The sequence below is a fragment of the Penicillium angulare genome (assembly GCF_028827245.1).
Source record: "Penicillium angulare strain IBT 27051 chromosome Unknown utg000009l_segment0_segment0, whole genome shotgun sequence".
NCBI lineage: Eukaryota > Fungi > Ascomycota > Eurotiomycetes > Eurotiales > Aspergillaceae > Penicillium > Penicillium angulare.
Window position 1 is genome coordinate 568,817 of NW_026623168.1, and position 16,304 is coordinate 585,120.

The 16,304-nt window shown below is 43.2% G+C and overlaps 4 protein-coding genes across 4 annotated transcripts; 1 reads left to right on the forward strand and 3 right to left on the reverse strand.

The window, feature by feature from the left end:
- Positions 1-8,182: 8,182 nt before the first annotated feature.
- Positions 8,183-8,499, forward strand: N7478_011771 (uncharacterized protein; the record flags this gene model as incomplete). Its single annotated transcript, XM_056927985.1, has 2 exons — positions 8,183-8,405; positions 8,474-8,499. 2 exons carry the CDS (start codon positions 8,183-8,185, stop codon positions 8,497-8,499), a joined length of 249 nt encoding a protein of 82 aa, XP_056773712.1.
- Positions 8,500-9,641: 1,142 nt separating this feature from the next.
- Positions 9,642-10,610, reverse strand: N7478_011772 (intradiol ring-cleavage dioxygenase; the record flags this gene model as incomplete). Its single annotated transcript, XM_056927986.1, has 2 exons — positions 9,642-10,003; positions 10,070-10,610. The coding sequence occupies 2 exons, from the start codon at positions 10,608-10,610 to the stop codon at positions 9,642-9,644; spliced, it is 903 nt and encodes a 300-aa protein (XP_056773713.1).
- Positions 10,611-11,598: 988 nt separating this feature from the next.
- Positions 11,599-13,398, reverse strand: N7478_011773 (uncharacterized protein; the record flags this gene model as incomplete). The annotated part of the gene is made up of 6 exons (XM_056927987.1): positions 11,599-12,030; positions 12,094-12,496; positions 12,566-12,715; positions 12,772-12,833; positions 12,894-12,961; positions 13,368-13,398. 6 exons carry the CDS (start codon positions 13,396-13,398, stop codon positions 11,599-11,601), a joined length of 1,146 nt encoding a protein of 381 aa, XP_056773714.1.
- Positions 13,399-14,785: 1,387 nt separating this feature from the next.
- Positions 14,786-16,037, reverse strand: N7478_011774 (carbon-nitrogen hydrolase family protein; the record flags this gene model as incomplete). Its single annotated transcript, XM_056927988.1, has 4 exons — positions 14,786-15,010; positions 15,069-15,281; positions 15,346-15,836; positions 15,890-16,037. The coding sequence occupies 4 exons, from the start codon at positions 16,035-16,037 to the stop codon at positions 14,786-14,788; spliced, it is 1,077 nt and encodes a 358-aa protein (XP_056773715.1).
- Positions 16,038-16,304: the final 267 nt, after the last annotated feature.

Sequence of the window (16,304 nt, forward strand, 5' to 3'; positions counted from 1 at the left end):
GCCCGCAAAGGTGCGTGCACATGTCTCCACAGCTGATCTTTGTATAACAATGGATCCGATCCGTCAGTCTTGTGCTAGAGAGGTTTATTGTATTAAAGAGGCCTGAATTCAATCTGATGGAAATTGCTGGCTTTAACCTCCCGATGAAATGATAGAACAAAAGCTCCGCAAATCCAGTGAGAATAATAGACTTGGGGGAGCTAGGAATAAGGCTAAGGGCAGGGCAAAACATGATGCCGCAAGCAATTCTCTGTCCAAATCTTTGTGTTAGTCTAGAGAGGAAGCTATGGAACGATCACAGAGAGATGATGATATTATTTAGGCTAATACACGACTGGATCTATGGTGATATTCCGTTCTGGTCCTGAGTATCTGGATTGGCACCTCCTAAAAGGAGTAGGTCCACCAGTTCCTGGTTTCCCTGGAAGATAGCCCGCCAGAGTACTGTTTGGTCTTTGTGATTGGGATGGTCGATTTTGACACGTGGATCCTGGAGGAGTCGATTGACCAGAGTGATTGAATTTTTCTCCACGCTATACCATAGTGTACTTTTGCCCTTCCGATCTCTCTGATTAGTCTTGAGCTGCTGTTGACACAACAAAAGGTCGACAACCCGAAGTGCGCCATACTCTGAGGCGGTGGTCAGAGTAGAGCATTTATTGACTAATGTAGTAACGTCAGCTTGATAAGCAAGCAAGTCCTTCGTAAGGGTAATGTTGTCGGTTTCGGTAGCCTAGTGCAGCGCAGAGCTCTTTTGGTGCCTAATGTTGTATTTGATAAGGTATAATTGTAGCTTAGGAAAGAGTATTGTGTTTGTTCGGGCAACAGTAGCAATATCCCTTGCACATAAGGTGTTGGCTATGATCTTGAGGATCTCCACCGGCAAGTCAAGAATAGAAATCTGCAATAAATTTAGCGATCACAGCTCAGTCTATTAGATCATGGCTTATACTATTGCTTCGACGCGGAAAGGATGAATGGAGAACTGTTAGGGTAATTCTGTTTGTTTAGGTGTAATAGATAGAATCTGTTTTAATGTAGATCTACTCAGTTAGTGAAACAAAGGTATGGCCCAGAGGTGAACCGACCTTTATAACTTGTGAATAGTTAATCTTTTGAGTACTGTACTGGCGACGACTCTGGAAGATCAGTCTACAAATGAAAGATATCCTTGCTCCTGGGTGCCTAATTCTAGCTTCCAGGAGCCTCAACTTGTGATCCTAGGGCCAATAATGGGCTTTCCAGGAGCTCGTGAGTGCTTATAGCGACTGTAACCCTCTAGCGGCCCTTTTATGAGCTGTAAATCAGTCGAGGATATTAGATCTGCTTTGCAATAATGGATTGGATTAAGAGCGCAAAAAATTTAAAGAGCCTCGCCGCCACAGACCTTGTTTGTTGATGTTAGTTGCTGCATTTTTTCTTTCGCCTCTGCTCTGCCTTCGGGTGTGTTATCAAGTGGTAGTGGTAGTCAAAGAGTAGCTTCAATGAGCACTGAGATGACCGTATGGTATAACTGCGTATCGATGCCTCTTAATAGCGTGTCAACATCGGGTCTCCCGTAACGGAGGCGACAGGCCATTGAAAGACAGGTGTGATCATAGTATGAGGTATGCCACTATATGTGAGATTCGGACTAGTGACAGCTGTGAGCATCAACACAGGTGTTTGATGGCTTGTAATCTCGTGCTTCTGTAGTGACGTCTCCGGGTGCTTATTACAGTATGAACTATGTCGCCATGCATTTGTATGAGGTGGTTCCTTGAGCCTTTTATGTTTTGGACTCTCGAGTGAACGGATTTAAAGGATTTGTTGCAAAGCTCGCACCGATGCTTGGAAGACTGAAGGCGCTGTTCCAAAGCATGTCGACTGGGGAAAGGTCGGTCGCAGGGAACGTAGGGCATCGTATTGGAGCTGAAAAGAATGGTCTGAGAGGCAGTGAAGATTTCTTCCAAATGATGAAAAGTTCAAGGTAAAGAGGTCTGTGCTTGGCTACTCTGACGGGAGTTTTTCATGACTTCGATTTACTACGAGGATGACAGAACCATTAATTATCCAGTACTATACATTGCTTACTTGGTACGTATGTAATTAGCTGATCCTATCGGGCATAAGTGTGTACCTCTCCGGTGCCTTGTCAAAACTAAACGATCGACTTCCATATTATTAGTCAATTTACGATTCGCTTTTCGTAAATATTTCGTTTCAATGCCACAGCGTGTGTCACCAGTTAAAACAGATGGCTATTCCTGTCTTGGAAATTGGCGAAAGCAGAGTTTCTATCAAGTCTAATATAGACTAGTGTGTTTTAGTATAACTTAGTTTGGCTCAGAGCTAGCCACCTCAGACTTAGCGCCTTGTGAGGAGATAGTTCTATGTTACATCATATTCTGAGGACGAAGGGACAGGTTTCCTATTCCTTGGGGAGATCCCATATACCCTGAACTCCACGTGACCGATGACTTATAGCAAGGTAGCAAGATGCGGGCTTCCACTAATCCCATCAAGTACGACTGTTTAACTTGGATCTCGTTAAACGATTATGGTGGAATTACCAAATGTTGAAATTTATCCCGATGAACGTACTTGTGTTCGCCTATGCTGTACTGTAGTTTAAGGATAATTGTTGGTCAAAATTGTGTTTTTTCTTATGACCGCCCTATCAGCTTCTATTTAAGACTGTTCACTTTTGCTTAACTGATAGTTCAAATCCTGTCTTGTTATTCAACGGTCGAAAAATGCGCTACCTGAATAAATCTAAATATTGTACCTTATTTATCTGTGCTTTGGTTTAAAGGCTGTTGGTTTTAATAGAAATTCATGTTTTTGTTTTTATCATGCTGTATGTGCCATCAAATATGCTCAAATAATAGTGTTTAAGCTATCTCTTGTTAATTAATAATCATATATGCGTTTTTTGAGCAAATTATGGATCTAATATCACTATTTGAATAACCTGTAGGAACCAACTATGACTGTTAAACATGTAAGTTTATAAGGAAAAACAAGAGGAAAGAAGGCTAACAAACCAACTTGTTGGTTGTCATGAGAGAAATGGATTTTGTTGCAGGTATTCCAAAAGACTATTTTCCCGGAAATCTCTGATTTCTAATAGGCTGTTCTACCACATATGTCCTAAGGCATGCGCTAACTAAGAAGCTATATGCGAAGACTATGTACGTTAACTCAACGGCGCTGGTGAGTTATTATTAGTGCTCTTTACCCTCAAACGCGTTTTTCAAACGATCAATCTTTCAGTATTGATAAGTAGGTCTGATCAAGTTCCGTTATTGTTGAAATGAAATTATAGATGCTCCTATTTTACTCAAAATTGATTTCATAGACTAATAAACGTAGAAGTTGAACGACCGACCCTCATTGCCGACGGCGGTTCTTACAAAAATTAATTGGAAGCATTTAGACATTTATAGGGTATTTGAGCCCCTCATTGAAATACTTCACCGTCTTAAGTGGTGATTAAAGTAGAAATTCTCACCTATTGGTTATAAGGACCCTTCACTTTGTGCCCACTTGTGAAGATACGCTATTTGGTGTCCGTTTAAAAAAAGCAAAGATCGTTTAGATAGTTCGGAAACTCATATCCAAATTTGAACCTTCAAATGATATATTTGGTCGTTCATTTTTGAAAAGTCTATGCTTTATAGAATTACTACTTCAACTCCCTGCCTTATATCTCCTCAGAAACGCTCGCTGTCAATGGCTACAGTAAAAGGAACGTCCAATCACTCCTCGGCCAGAAAACTGACGCGCCAAAAGCTATGTCGTCGCAGAACAAATATGATGAAAAAGGCATATGCGTACAGCAAGTTGTGTAACGCAGATGTATGCATGGGGATTCGCATGCGGGAGGCAGGCCAGGTACATGTTCTGTCAGCAGATCCTTCAGGCTTTTGGGCTTTTCTTACTACACAACTAGTAAGCTGGATCATGACGTCATTTGAATAAACAAAAACTAAACTGATGAGAACTCCTACTATCCGACCCCAACTCTGGTAACTGGTCGTGATTTGAAGAAGGGTGGAGAAGCTACAACGGTCAATGTTGTGCAATAGAAGTTACAACCGCTAGGTGACAATTTGTGTGTATTCACTACTGTGCTGTGCTTATTGTGGAAACCGATCGCTGTTGCATGCCAGATCACCTGTATAGGCCTGAATCCTCAAGCTTCAGGTCGTCTTCCAACCCTGGCTGCTGTGGACCTTTATGTCCTTAGCAACGCTAATCGCTACCCTATTAATGATCTTCACAATTATTGATATTCCGACCATGAGTTGTTCAAACAACTCCGGATCCCCCTTTGTACGGTGGAACTTTCCTCCGCAGTTGGCATAAAAAACTCCTCGTCCTATAATCTCGGAGTACGCAGTTCAATTAACAGTTTAATACACCTTCATTTCGTACTATCTTTGAGTCGTTTCTACCTATCTATGCTCCATAACCCCAGAGCTGTTCACGATAATTTAGGAGTGTCTTAAGCAGAATCCTCTTCGTTAAATCATTTAAAATAAACAAGCCTTTTGTGCTATTAGGTTCAAGACTTTTTAATAAATCCTTAAAAACCTCCCAAAGTTTTTTTCATTATACACTTCTCGATCTACTATCTATTATTAAGCTCAAAATCACTTCAAAATCCAATGATTAAAGCTAAAGGAAGGCTTAGCCAATAAATGCGGAGTAATTGCCTTCTTTTTTTGATATATGGACACACTAAAACTAAGTAACTAAATAATGTCTTTCATCAACATCAATATCCTCATAGTATCCGCTCCTAAACTAAATCTGCGAATCCCTAAAAGGTCTCTCCCTGCACTAAAAAGCCTCTCAACTGATACCTCTGAAGCTGGAATTGGAAGTAATTCCCTTGTAGCTTCTGCCATTCTAGGATATTCATTTTCATGGGCACGCCACCAAGTATATAACCAATCTGGGTCTTCTGTCCCTATAGCTGCAAGCCCAGGGCTATCAAAATATTGATCAATATCAGAGATCAATTGAGGTCTTTGAGATTGGAGCTTATTAAACATCCCTGTTTGTATTGACTCTGGTATTACTTTTGGAATTGCCTGAGAAATCACCTGGGGATTTGATTTTGGCGGCGGATATTTGTTATGAAGCATCAGGCGAGTCTCCTGTATTATCAATTTGGCAGCTTCTTGATCTTCGATCTCATGAAGTATAAGATCACCTTTGACGCGGGGATCAAGGATTAAGGCGGTATAATACGCCTCTGAATTATCCATGAAAGTATAGTAGTTTTGATACTTTTTCATGCCTGCCTTCATCGCATCTGAAATATTATCGGGATATCCCTCCAAGGCGGTGTCTTCCGAAGGATCATGTACTGTATAATAAATTGGGATAGCAAGTTTAAGTTGAGCTCTTGATATAGATACCAAATGTGTCAGATCATCAAAGGTTTTTAAAGCTTTATGAATCTGACAAAACCACTCCCATTCGATCTTAGTAAAAGAAAGAATATTACCCTGTAGAGAGCAATATCGATCAATCTGATATTGAGCATAAATTGCATCATCAAGCATGCGAAACGTAGAATTCCACCGTGTTTCCACGTCAAATTCAATAAATTTATTATCAACACCCATTGTATTGCATATTGTATTCCATTCTTGCTGCCATTGAGGACTGCAGGATATCCATATAGCAAGAATTCGGAGCCTGGATAGAGTTGATATTGAGGATATTGAGGATATTGAGTTTGATTGTAAATCATCACATATCTCATTTGCTTCGGAAATATTACCTGATTTCAAAGCCCGCAGAATATCTTTGATAATTAGGTTTAATATGTGAGCTAGACAGCGAATATAGCTATCAAGTCCATGGAACCTAATAGGGTTAGGTTCCATTTCCAATATCAAGCGAAGCTCAGAAACCATCTCTTGAACGTTTGAGGCATTATCTCCAGTAATTGTTGATAATTTCGATATAAGGTCCAATTCTACCAAGGTTTGATGAACTATATCAGCAATATCCGCTCCTATATGAGGTCCAAAGACTTGACAGAATTCAAGAACTTCCTCTCGATAGTGGAAGTCCTCTGTGAGCCAATGACCAATAATACCAAAAATAGGATAATGGTCTGGCTTGTCCATATATCAAGAGAGACGGCAATAGTTTTGCATGTATTGGCTAGATCCTCCTTTAGGCTTAATCGTTGGATTTTGAACTGATCCTGCAATCTGCGATGGACACTAGATCGAGAAGTCCACGGTAAAGAAACTCCTGGGATATCTTGAAAGATTTGTTGAAAGGCCTGGGACTTTATAACAGGAAAGGCTTGTTTATCTTGAATGATCCAACTGCTCAAGACACTCCTGGGTCGATAGATGTTGTTGTTTGAGAAAGGCCTTCCGGATAACTTGAGTCTTGCCCTGAGATATTGAATTTTCCGGTGGTAAAATTGAGTGCATTTGACTAAGATGACGTTGATATTAGACGTTGAACTATGTCTTTGTGAATCTGAGGTTTTCCAACTGCATTTATAACCTTTATCATCAAGTATAGCACAGGTAATCTCTCGGTCTTTAGGCCGTATATTGCCGGATCGGACCTTCCACTCGCGGGATATCTCTATTATAGAGAAATATTGCCAAACCCATTCAGTATTTGGCGCTGGGCGAGGTTTTTTAGACCTCTGAGGGTAGGTTTGCGAGATAGAGTCTTGAGGTAAAATGTCTGAAAATGTAATAGAAGCTTGGTCAGTAGACGAAGGATAAGGCTCTATTGGTAGATATTGAGATATATCAGGCGGAAAGAATTGGTCTAATGATAGATCTGGCGAATCAGGACCACCATTGAGTATTTCATAATCAATACGTGGTGCCCTCCGCGTAGTCTTTGGTAGGCTCTCATTAGACGACATATTATAAGATAGACGTGAAATTAAACGTGAAATAGGGGGAAATTGGAAATATAGAGATGGGAAATTATAATGCTGCTGAATAATATGCTTATTAATAATTATCGTCTGACTGACAGTAATATCGGCAATACGACGATAATTTCGACGATAATTATCATCGCCCAACTTGGTTAGACGACACGATCGACGATATGGTCAATGGGCGACGTTATCGTATCGTGAGCAGCTCTAATGAATGTTGCGTTGCAGTTTCTAACAAAGTCGATAAACGTAGCTAATAATAGGCCACTATATCCGGTGCACGGGCTTCGGAGGACGGAAGTTGGAACGGAAGGGCTGTACATATACTCGGTACCAAGGCACTAACTACACCTATTAAGAGAACCCCGTCAGGGGCTTAGCACAGTTATATTCGTATGAAAATGTAAAAATAGTATTAAAATAATTAAAGAGTGGAGATAAAGAACTGATAAGATCGTTCTTGTCCAACCAGAACAAGTCTTCAGCAGCAGAACCCCTTTGAGCCCCATACAGAAATAAACCAAAGTGGGACCATACACTTCTAGAATATCAAGTTCGACGGGTTCTATACTAAGCTAAGCGTAAAACAGCAATCTATAGGTATGTAGGGATTAATCTAGAGATTTATGCTTCAATATATATCGTTTCCTCGATTTGAAAGGACAGAACGGCAACCACATTCCTTTTTCGATATCCCAGACCACTCTTACTGTCTTTTCGTTCTATCTCCCTGGCAATCACACTATTTTTCGTATTTTATGCTTCTTCAATATCCTATCTCTCGCGCTTGCTACCAGAATGTCACTAAGAACAGTACTCAAAGATCACTCTAGGCCTCTTCCAGTGGTATGGGGCTCTTATAATTGTACTGTGCGAAGAATGCTAATGGCTTCAAACCCTAGTCCAGTGTGATTCGTGCTTCTCTCGAAAGGCGCGAATTAAGCTTCCTATAGAATGGTCAGTTTCACTAGCCAAACATAGGTCCATTGTGACAGAGGCAATCCATGTGGTAGCTGCCAGGATAGGAAAACCACATGCTCTCGTCAGCGAGTCATGAAGCGAACCAAAAACAGCACTCAGTTGGCGATGGTGGAAACCAGAAGACTAACGCGTCCAAAATCACCACAAGCAACCCCAACCCCTCAAGATCCGCAGGTTTCACCACCGGAACTGCACGATTATTCTGCACCTACGCCCAATAGATATCCCAGGCTGGACTTGGACTATCAACAGCCCCATAGAGAATCTCCGGGTTCCGACATGCCTCTTTCGCTTCATAATGCTAATGCCGCCATTCAGTATCAATTAGACAATCTGAAATGGCTCACCATCAACCGCCATCAGATCTTGGACTCTGGGTTGGGGCTGGCTTCTCAACTGTCGGAGAGTTTTGAGGACCCCGTGCAAGTTGTTAGTGATATCACTGTCAACGAAGAGCAAATAAGAACACCTTGTTTTGAATTATTAATCTGGATGTCAAAAGGTATCTCTTTATTACTTGGTGATACTCAATAAGTCTGGCTGGTTCTAATATCTTCAATAGACATCAAGGAGGCGAGCTTTGGCTCGTTTATTAGGGATTACTTCAGACACATATCTGAAGCAATACTCAGGAAAATGGGACTTAATCTCCTTCACGGGACTGGATCGCCCCAAGACTTGCTCATCGATTTTGATAGGTGGTTTATTATCGTATTATGGAATTGGGAAACATTGGTTGGTGAATATGCAACAAATTCAAGAGATGATTGAGCATGTGAGGAAATTACTCGTACACATATTTATACTTGCACCACTGACTTTTTACTGAGATATCGAGTCCATATCTAGCCTGGAGAGGGCTAGATGCTTAATCTGAATATCAGCTCTTCAATTCGCCCATCATTCGGTTATGAGAACCATCTTCCATATCACTGAGGGTGGAAACCGGTCTGTTGATATACGGAAACAGTGTTTGTTAGAAGCCGACCAGGGTATATCTCCAGTAGTTTCAATATGTATGTCTGCCGAAAGGCAAAGCACGGTGGCTTTGTTGCTCTGGTAATCTATGTTCTGCGCGCGTAAATTGGAATCAGTTCTGACTAGGACATTAGGACACTTCTCGTCTACCCCCTCACGGCATACTTTGTTCTCTTCTGCAATATCATCGCAACATCAGATACCGATGACTTTAAATTCATGACAACAATTACGGACTGCTTGACCCGCATTGAAACAACAGGCCGTCCAATTTTTCAAGTACGAAAAATCTTCCGTCACCTTTATCTCTTGCTGGAGACGTTTCGGATGATCAATCAAATGCCGAACCAAATCGGAGCTTATTTGACTCTGAACATTGAAATGAAAAATTTGTAGTTAATTTATTCCGCCCTCCATTTCATTGAAATTGGACAGAACGTACATAGCAAATTTCCATCGGGCATTTGTGCCGACTATAAATAGCCCGGGTTATAGCCCGGGTTTCAGCTCCGGACTCATAAAAGTCGACTTACTTTACTAGGAAGAAGACCCATATTTTATATCAGCCGTGCCAAATCTCACGATCTTCTTGCTTGATAGATAGATAGTCAGAGAGCATAATGGGACACGACCGGATTACAAAATTGAATTGGGCAGAGTACGCAACTTCTAGTTAACTAGTCAACAGTATCCACAAATGCGATTGAACACAGCCATGAAAACATCCACCCTCTGCCATGGGACTTGATAGATTTATTTATCAATTGCCAACATTTTCAATGGCAGAAGTATCAACACCAACGGTGATGTAGCCAATAACACCATTTCTCACATCTTGACCATCAGCAGGCACAACAGAGATCATAGGATTATATCCTCCCTTCATGCCCCCTGAAAAGAACGAGTCTGCAGCATTGGTCGTGCGATTGATTTGAGTGTGGGACGCGTAAGGCGGCAAAGTCATGATCTTCTGTTCCAGTTCTTCCTCAAAGTAGAGCTGCCCGGTACTGATGGTATTGCTGGTATTGCTGGTATTGCTGGCGATGATGGTTCCGTTGTTCCTGATGGACCATTCGGTGTGAACCTGGATATGAATATGGATCGCACGTTCGACATAATACCCTAATTGAATTCGTCAGTCATAGCTTTCGGGCCTTTTCTTTATACTTTTGCATTTTATGAGCTTACCAGGGAAAACAGTCTTCATCTCCATTATTCCATTCGCATCCGTCGGCCACATCCCACGCAACCAAGTCGAATCATCCGTATGCAGATCTGTCACGCCCATTTCCAAGTCAGTTACGTTGAGTTGGGCTAAGAGCTCCGGAAAGGGCGTGTTTGGCGACAGTTCTGTGAAAGATGAGTATGAGCCAGTCGCATTGCAGTGCCACAAGTCAACAAGTGCATTAGGAAGCGGCTCGCAGGTGGCCATATCCAAAACCCCGATATCAAGCCACAGTGGAACGCCAAGTTGGTCCTCAGTCATATCCTGGCGCAGAATCTGAGACCTAGGCCAGAGATAGGGACCGCTAGTCACCTCCGGCATGAGCACGCAGGTGTCGTTCTGGATAGTCTCGTAGAACGGGGCTTCAGAAGTGACTTCGAACGTGACATTGCGACCTAAGGCCTCCCAGCGCCTGTTTATGCGACGCTTGTTGAAGTTCGCCACATGACCGGCACACCGTCTGCTCAACTGGTTCTGGCGTTGGACCACAGAGCGAGGGAGCATTTCATGCGGGCCGGAGTGGGCAACCGCTCGGATTGCCACACAGGCTAACAGGAACAAATGGAAATGCATAGCAGAAGTTGAGAGAAATATATGCCAATATTTGAATAACCCTTGCATTCAATGGCTTTGTGATAAATAGAAGATAATAATACGATCCGGGTCCGATTCAAGGGTGCATTTATACTTCTTAACCCAGGTTCAATTTGTAATACGGCGACCAAAGATATACAGCTTTTACCAATCAGAACTCTTCTCATGTCATAAGGAGAATGTGATCTGCATGTCTCAAATCCTTATATATTGGAGACTATAGACGCGTGTACATTGTTAAGTCTATCACTATTCTTATCGTGAACTTTCTTCGCCAAGTAATTGCCAAGGTTTTGTTGCCCTTACTACTGGTCCTAAAGCTTGGAGTGTGTTCGCGGTGCTTTCTTAATTTGTTAAGAGATGGGTAAAGTTTCTCCTACTAGATTTCTAAGACAAGGTATCCATCGGACGGACCCTTCCGAAAACGCTAGTAGTATATTTAATTATAGACATCGGTAGAGTTCCGAAAGGAATATGAATAATAAGAAAACGAATAACAGACTTTGAGACATGCAGATCACATTCTCCTTATTACGTGAGAAGAGTTCTGATTGGAGAAAGCTGTATATCTTTGGTCGCTGAATTACACATTGAATACTCCAGAAAATACTGGGGAAAATGCATAATTTATGCAACTCGTTTAGGTCACGAGTCTTAGCATATTTGAAATATTTGTTATCGTACGATAATCCGCAGATATCCGCAAATGAAAATGTAATTATCATATCGTATCGTTGCGGATACAATTTGATAATGAATTTATATCCTTATACGCAAATTATATCTCCGAAATTTGGAGAAAATATTCATTCCTAATCAATCGGTACCACATTTGGAAGTTTTCGGATGATAAAGTGACACCCGGCCGACTGGTAAGAATGGATGAAGAACAGTTTAATCAGAAGGTGTAGACAGCGATGGCCAACAGGGCTTCGAGCACGACAGGAGTGATAGGATCCGTGGCAGAAACCTCAGCGCTATCGTGGCTAGAGCTCACTGTTGTAGAGTTGGTCTTGCTGCTCGTGGTCTTGTTTGAGCGCTTGGCGGTGACATTGTCGTCGTAATGAGTCTTGGCACTCCGGGGGTACGGCTTGGTGTCGTATGTGGTGTTCAAGTGTCCATAGGTTTTCTTGACGACATCCAGGATACCGTGACCAGCGGAACACTTCTCATTGCTGTCGGTAATGGGAACGGGCCACTCGGTAATGAAGGTGGAGGTATTGCTAACGGTCGTGTCACCAACCGACAAGGGACCAGGGTAGGTTTGGTTAAAGGCGAGGTAGGTCTTGTTGACCTCGTAGTTGGCGTAACCAGACTTCTTGGCGACAATCTGCAACAGATTGGCACCACAATCCTAGCGACCTAGGGAAGGAAGACCTCAGTTGGCGGAGACACTGGCAATGGTGGAGTCGTGAGTGTAGAAGGTATTGTCCTTGGTGCCCTTGAGTTGTTGAGGAACGGCACCACCGACGAGGACGCTGAAGATATGGTTGTCATTGATGTAAATATTATCCTCATCGAAGGTCAGAAGGAGGGGAGTGTCGTTGTAGAAGTACTCGTTCTCGAGCAACTTGGCCAACCAAGGACGCTCCCACTTAGCAACGAAAGTTATGCTGGTGTCATGCGCATCGTTGGTCATATTAGGAGTGATAAAAGCCCACCAAGGAAGCTCATTGTCCTTGAGATCATTTTCAAAGTCATCAAAGGTCTTGATGTGACGTGCACGACTGCTTTTGGACACAGCGGATTCATAAATCACCAATTGGTTGTATTTGCGAACTTGAGTATTGTTGTAACTTTCCTGGTTAGAATAGTTGTAGCTCTGGAAACCGGCATAGGCAATATGCTGCTGGTATTCAGCCTACGAGACGCTCTTGGGGTCAAGCAGATCAGCAATGGTGGAAACGTTCCTAGGGACTTGGTTGAAGTCACTGTTATCTTTTCCGAACGTATCACGGCCAGCGGCAGCGCAGTAGTTGGGCTCGGAAGGATGGGTGACAACATAGAGGTTGGTCCTAAAGATCATCAGAATAGGTCCTCTAACTTATAGCCTAAGTCATTGGGAACCTACAACAGAATACCCTCAGAAGAAAGCCACTGCATGTTGGCATCAGAGACGGCGTCATCATAGTTCTATGAGCTCGTTAGTCACCGTATCTCGGAGAGTGCAGGAATGTTGTGGTTGTTACGTACAATGTTCTCAAGCCAGACTTGATAAAACCGATCAAAAGCCAAGCCCTTGATATTGGAGGTGGTAACCTCTGGCTAGGTAGTTGCGGCAGCCGCGTGAATGCCCGCGACAGCGGGCTCAGAGGTGGTAGCTGTATGAGCGGTTGCCAGAGCAGCAGCTCCCATCAAGACAGCAAGAACAACCTTTATTTTGATGAATCTCGCAGAAATTCAACGAAAGATTGATGTAGCTGATGAGATGGGGATGAGAAAAAATGAGGAGGATGAGGATGGTAAGAGGAAGAAAGAAGAAAAGATCGTCAAGAGAGGAATGCCAGAATATGTACGGAAGTTTCGAAGCGAAGGGGCCACTACCCGTGCATTTTACGTAGGAGATAAAACTCAGGAGAAAGATATACCTGGCAAGTACATGAGTTAAGTTACTATGTCCTTACCAGCTTTTTTTCAAATCTCAAATAGGTACTTCGTACTCCGTACCTGATGTTGAGTTGAAGTTTAGGTAGAGCATCTGTCTGTTGTATGATGCGGGCACATGGGGCGACGGAGCCCTCTGATTGGTCGAAAAATACATGCGAATGTGCCTTCCAAGATTATTCGTCACATCGTCCCATCGTCATTATGTGTTCTACTAGAAAGTGGGACCCAAAATAGTATCTGGGGAAGCTATACTCCATACTTCGTTGCCCTATATCGATTAGGGTTTCCTTTGCTATTTTCAACTTCATTTTCATCGGGACTGGATTCTTTCAATATACTCCAGACACATCATGCCCTGAATATTCAATAATTCAGGGGAAAATTTCTTTTGGTTGTTTGCAGCAAGATCTCACATTCCGTGATGTGATGGTGATTAGCACGTGGCATCTTAGACACCTTTTATCGAATGTGATTCCTTGGCAGCTTCTAGACGTCCAGCTTGAGCTTAAGGATATTTACACCACGTGGTCTTGGTGTAAGACTGAACTTTAACATTTTCGAGTTCTACAGATCAAACTATGCTGTCCCACAAGGCCGCGGTATTTTTTTTAGGAGGGGGGTCAAGTACATACATTACTGTATACGCACCGCCGGTTTCAATTCACGCTAACCCCCTCCCCTCCTCCCAAATTTGGAAAAGAATTCGAGAGTTATTCAAATCCTAAGATAATGTATAATGTACTGGAAACATGGAGTGGCAGATATAGCCAAGGCAAGGTGGTTGAGAGGTGTAGTCCTCAGTATTTCCGTTTCCGGCAACAAGTACATTGTATCTGAGATATAGTACGAAACTAAACTTGTGACGCGAATTGTGCCCCAGAAAATTTCACTGTTACACTCTCACACCCGTCTAGTTCAGGGGGCCATTGTCCGTTCGCCGGCTCGTCAACAAGTCGGGTAGAGGATTGGTCTGCACATGATTGCAACTAGACCAAGGTCCAAGGGCTGTGAATTTGTAACCTCGAGCTCACATAGTACAGAATCCTCATGAATGTGAAGAATGCTAAGAGATCGGAATGTGCGTCCACGCATTTCACAGGTCTAGGCCCCTGAGGTCTGAGCGAACGAGTACATACACTGAACTTCAATGAACCAATTCGGCTCAACATTTTCATTAGGTCATAACAGAACAAAATTGAAACTACTTTCAAATTACGATTGGGTTCTCCCAGTAGGGTGTAGGCCTGACACCCATATATAACAACGGGCGCCGCTAGTTAGGCTTAGGCGGACACCCAAGTCTCTTCCTCGTTACTATAAGAACCTTCTCCGACCTTCACTTTTTGAAGCTACCTGATCAGAGATCAAATTCCTATAATACATGAAATATCGTATGACAATTTTCAAGATAAAAGAGTGAATAAGTTGGTATTTCTGTTTCTGTAACACACATATCTGCTAGAGTCCAGCAAATATCTCTATAGGCTCTCGGACTGAGCCTCAGTAGCCGACGAATCCAAAGGAGCAGAAAGTCCAACCCGGTCAATAGTACGAGTGTAACCAATACCGCCGTTAACTCTGTCTTCGTGCACGATCAGGTCCTTGCGGTTGGTGTCGACAAGAAGACGGATCAAGTCGGGGCGCATGTAGTGACCGCCGAAATCGGCCAAAGACTTAGTCAGATGGATCTCGTCAAGGTCAATCTATTTGGCAACCAATTAGTTTGAATGTTCTGGTGAAACACAAACATCATCCACTTACGTCAACAAAAAGAAGACCGTTGAAGTCTTTGTCGGGGTGAGGGACAAGATTCTGTGCATCGGGACCAAAGATACGGCCGTTTCCGTTGTAGATGTTGGGATCCTCAAGCTCCTTTCCAGGAGGGGTATTAAGCTTGATTCCCTCGGCAGTAATTGTCTGCCAGGGCGCAAGAGTGAAAGAGCCGGTCTCGATCGCGTAAGCAGGGGTAACGAGCTGAGCAGTCTTGTCAGTAATCAGATCAACCCTTCGTAAAAAGTAAAAGTAAGGAGAAGTATACATCAGCGTTTGCCTCGGCCACATTTGTGTATGGGTCGGGGTACTTGAGGGTCTCCTTTCCGGGGTACAGAGGCCAAGCAGCGATGTGCACCTGCTCACCGAGCGAGGCGGCGTAAGCCTTCAGGAAAGGGTTCATGTTCTCCCAGCAATTCAGATGTCCAATGCGACCGATCTCAGTGTCCATTACTGACTCTGTAGTATCACCAGTGCCGTCTCCGAAAATAAGGCGCTCGACGTGGGTGGCCTTGATCTTACGACGGTGGTTGATGACATCTCCAGCTGGGTTAATCATAACCTGCGTGGTATACAAGCTGGCGAGGTCGAGCTCGGAGTATCCAAGAGATACCCAAATCTTGTTGGCTTTGGCTGCTTCGCGGATGCGGCGCATCTCATCTGAGTTGGAGGCGAGGCTGTTCTCGCGATACTTCTTCAGCAGAGGTAAGCTTTCCTGGTAGGTTACCTTCCAAGCCCAATAGGGGTAGCCGGGGATCCCTGTTCATATTTGTTAGTATATTATACCTAGCACTTAGGACTGTGATACTAACACAGCTCGGGGAAAGCAATCAGCTTGCAGCCTTCCTTTCCTGCTTCATCAATCCAGTGAATTGTCCGGCGAACGGATTCCTGGAGGTCAAACCAGCCAGGCTCAGCATTGACTGCTGCTGCCTTGTACTTCTTGAGAACTGGAACCATGTTGAGATGCTTGTTGTCTTTTCACGAGTGTTTGCTTTGAAAATATTGTGTAGAATGAAAATCTCTACCTCGAGCCCGGGAAGAACCTCAATTTATAACACCTCCTGCTGTCTTGTATGTTGACTTTGAAACGTCTGCATCTCCCAGATCCCGATGCATAAAATTAACAACATCATGAGGTTTGGAAGCTCTCGGATTCGGGGACTGCTCTAAAGCCGATGAATAATGGTTGTCACCTCCGGCATTGAGACGCAAATCTGATATGCG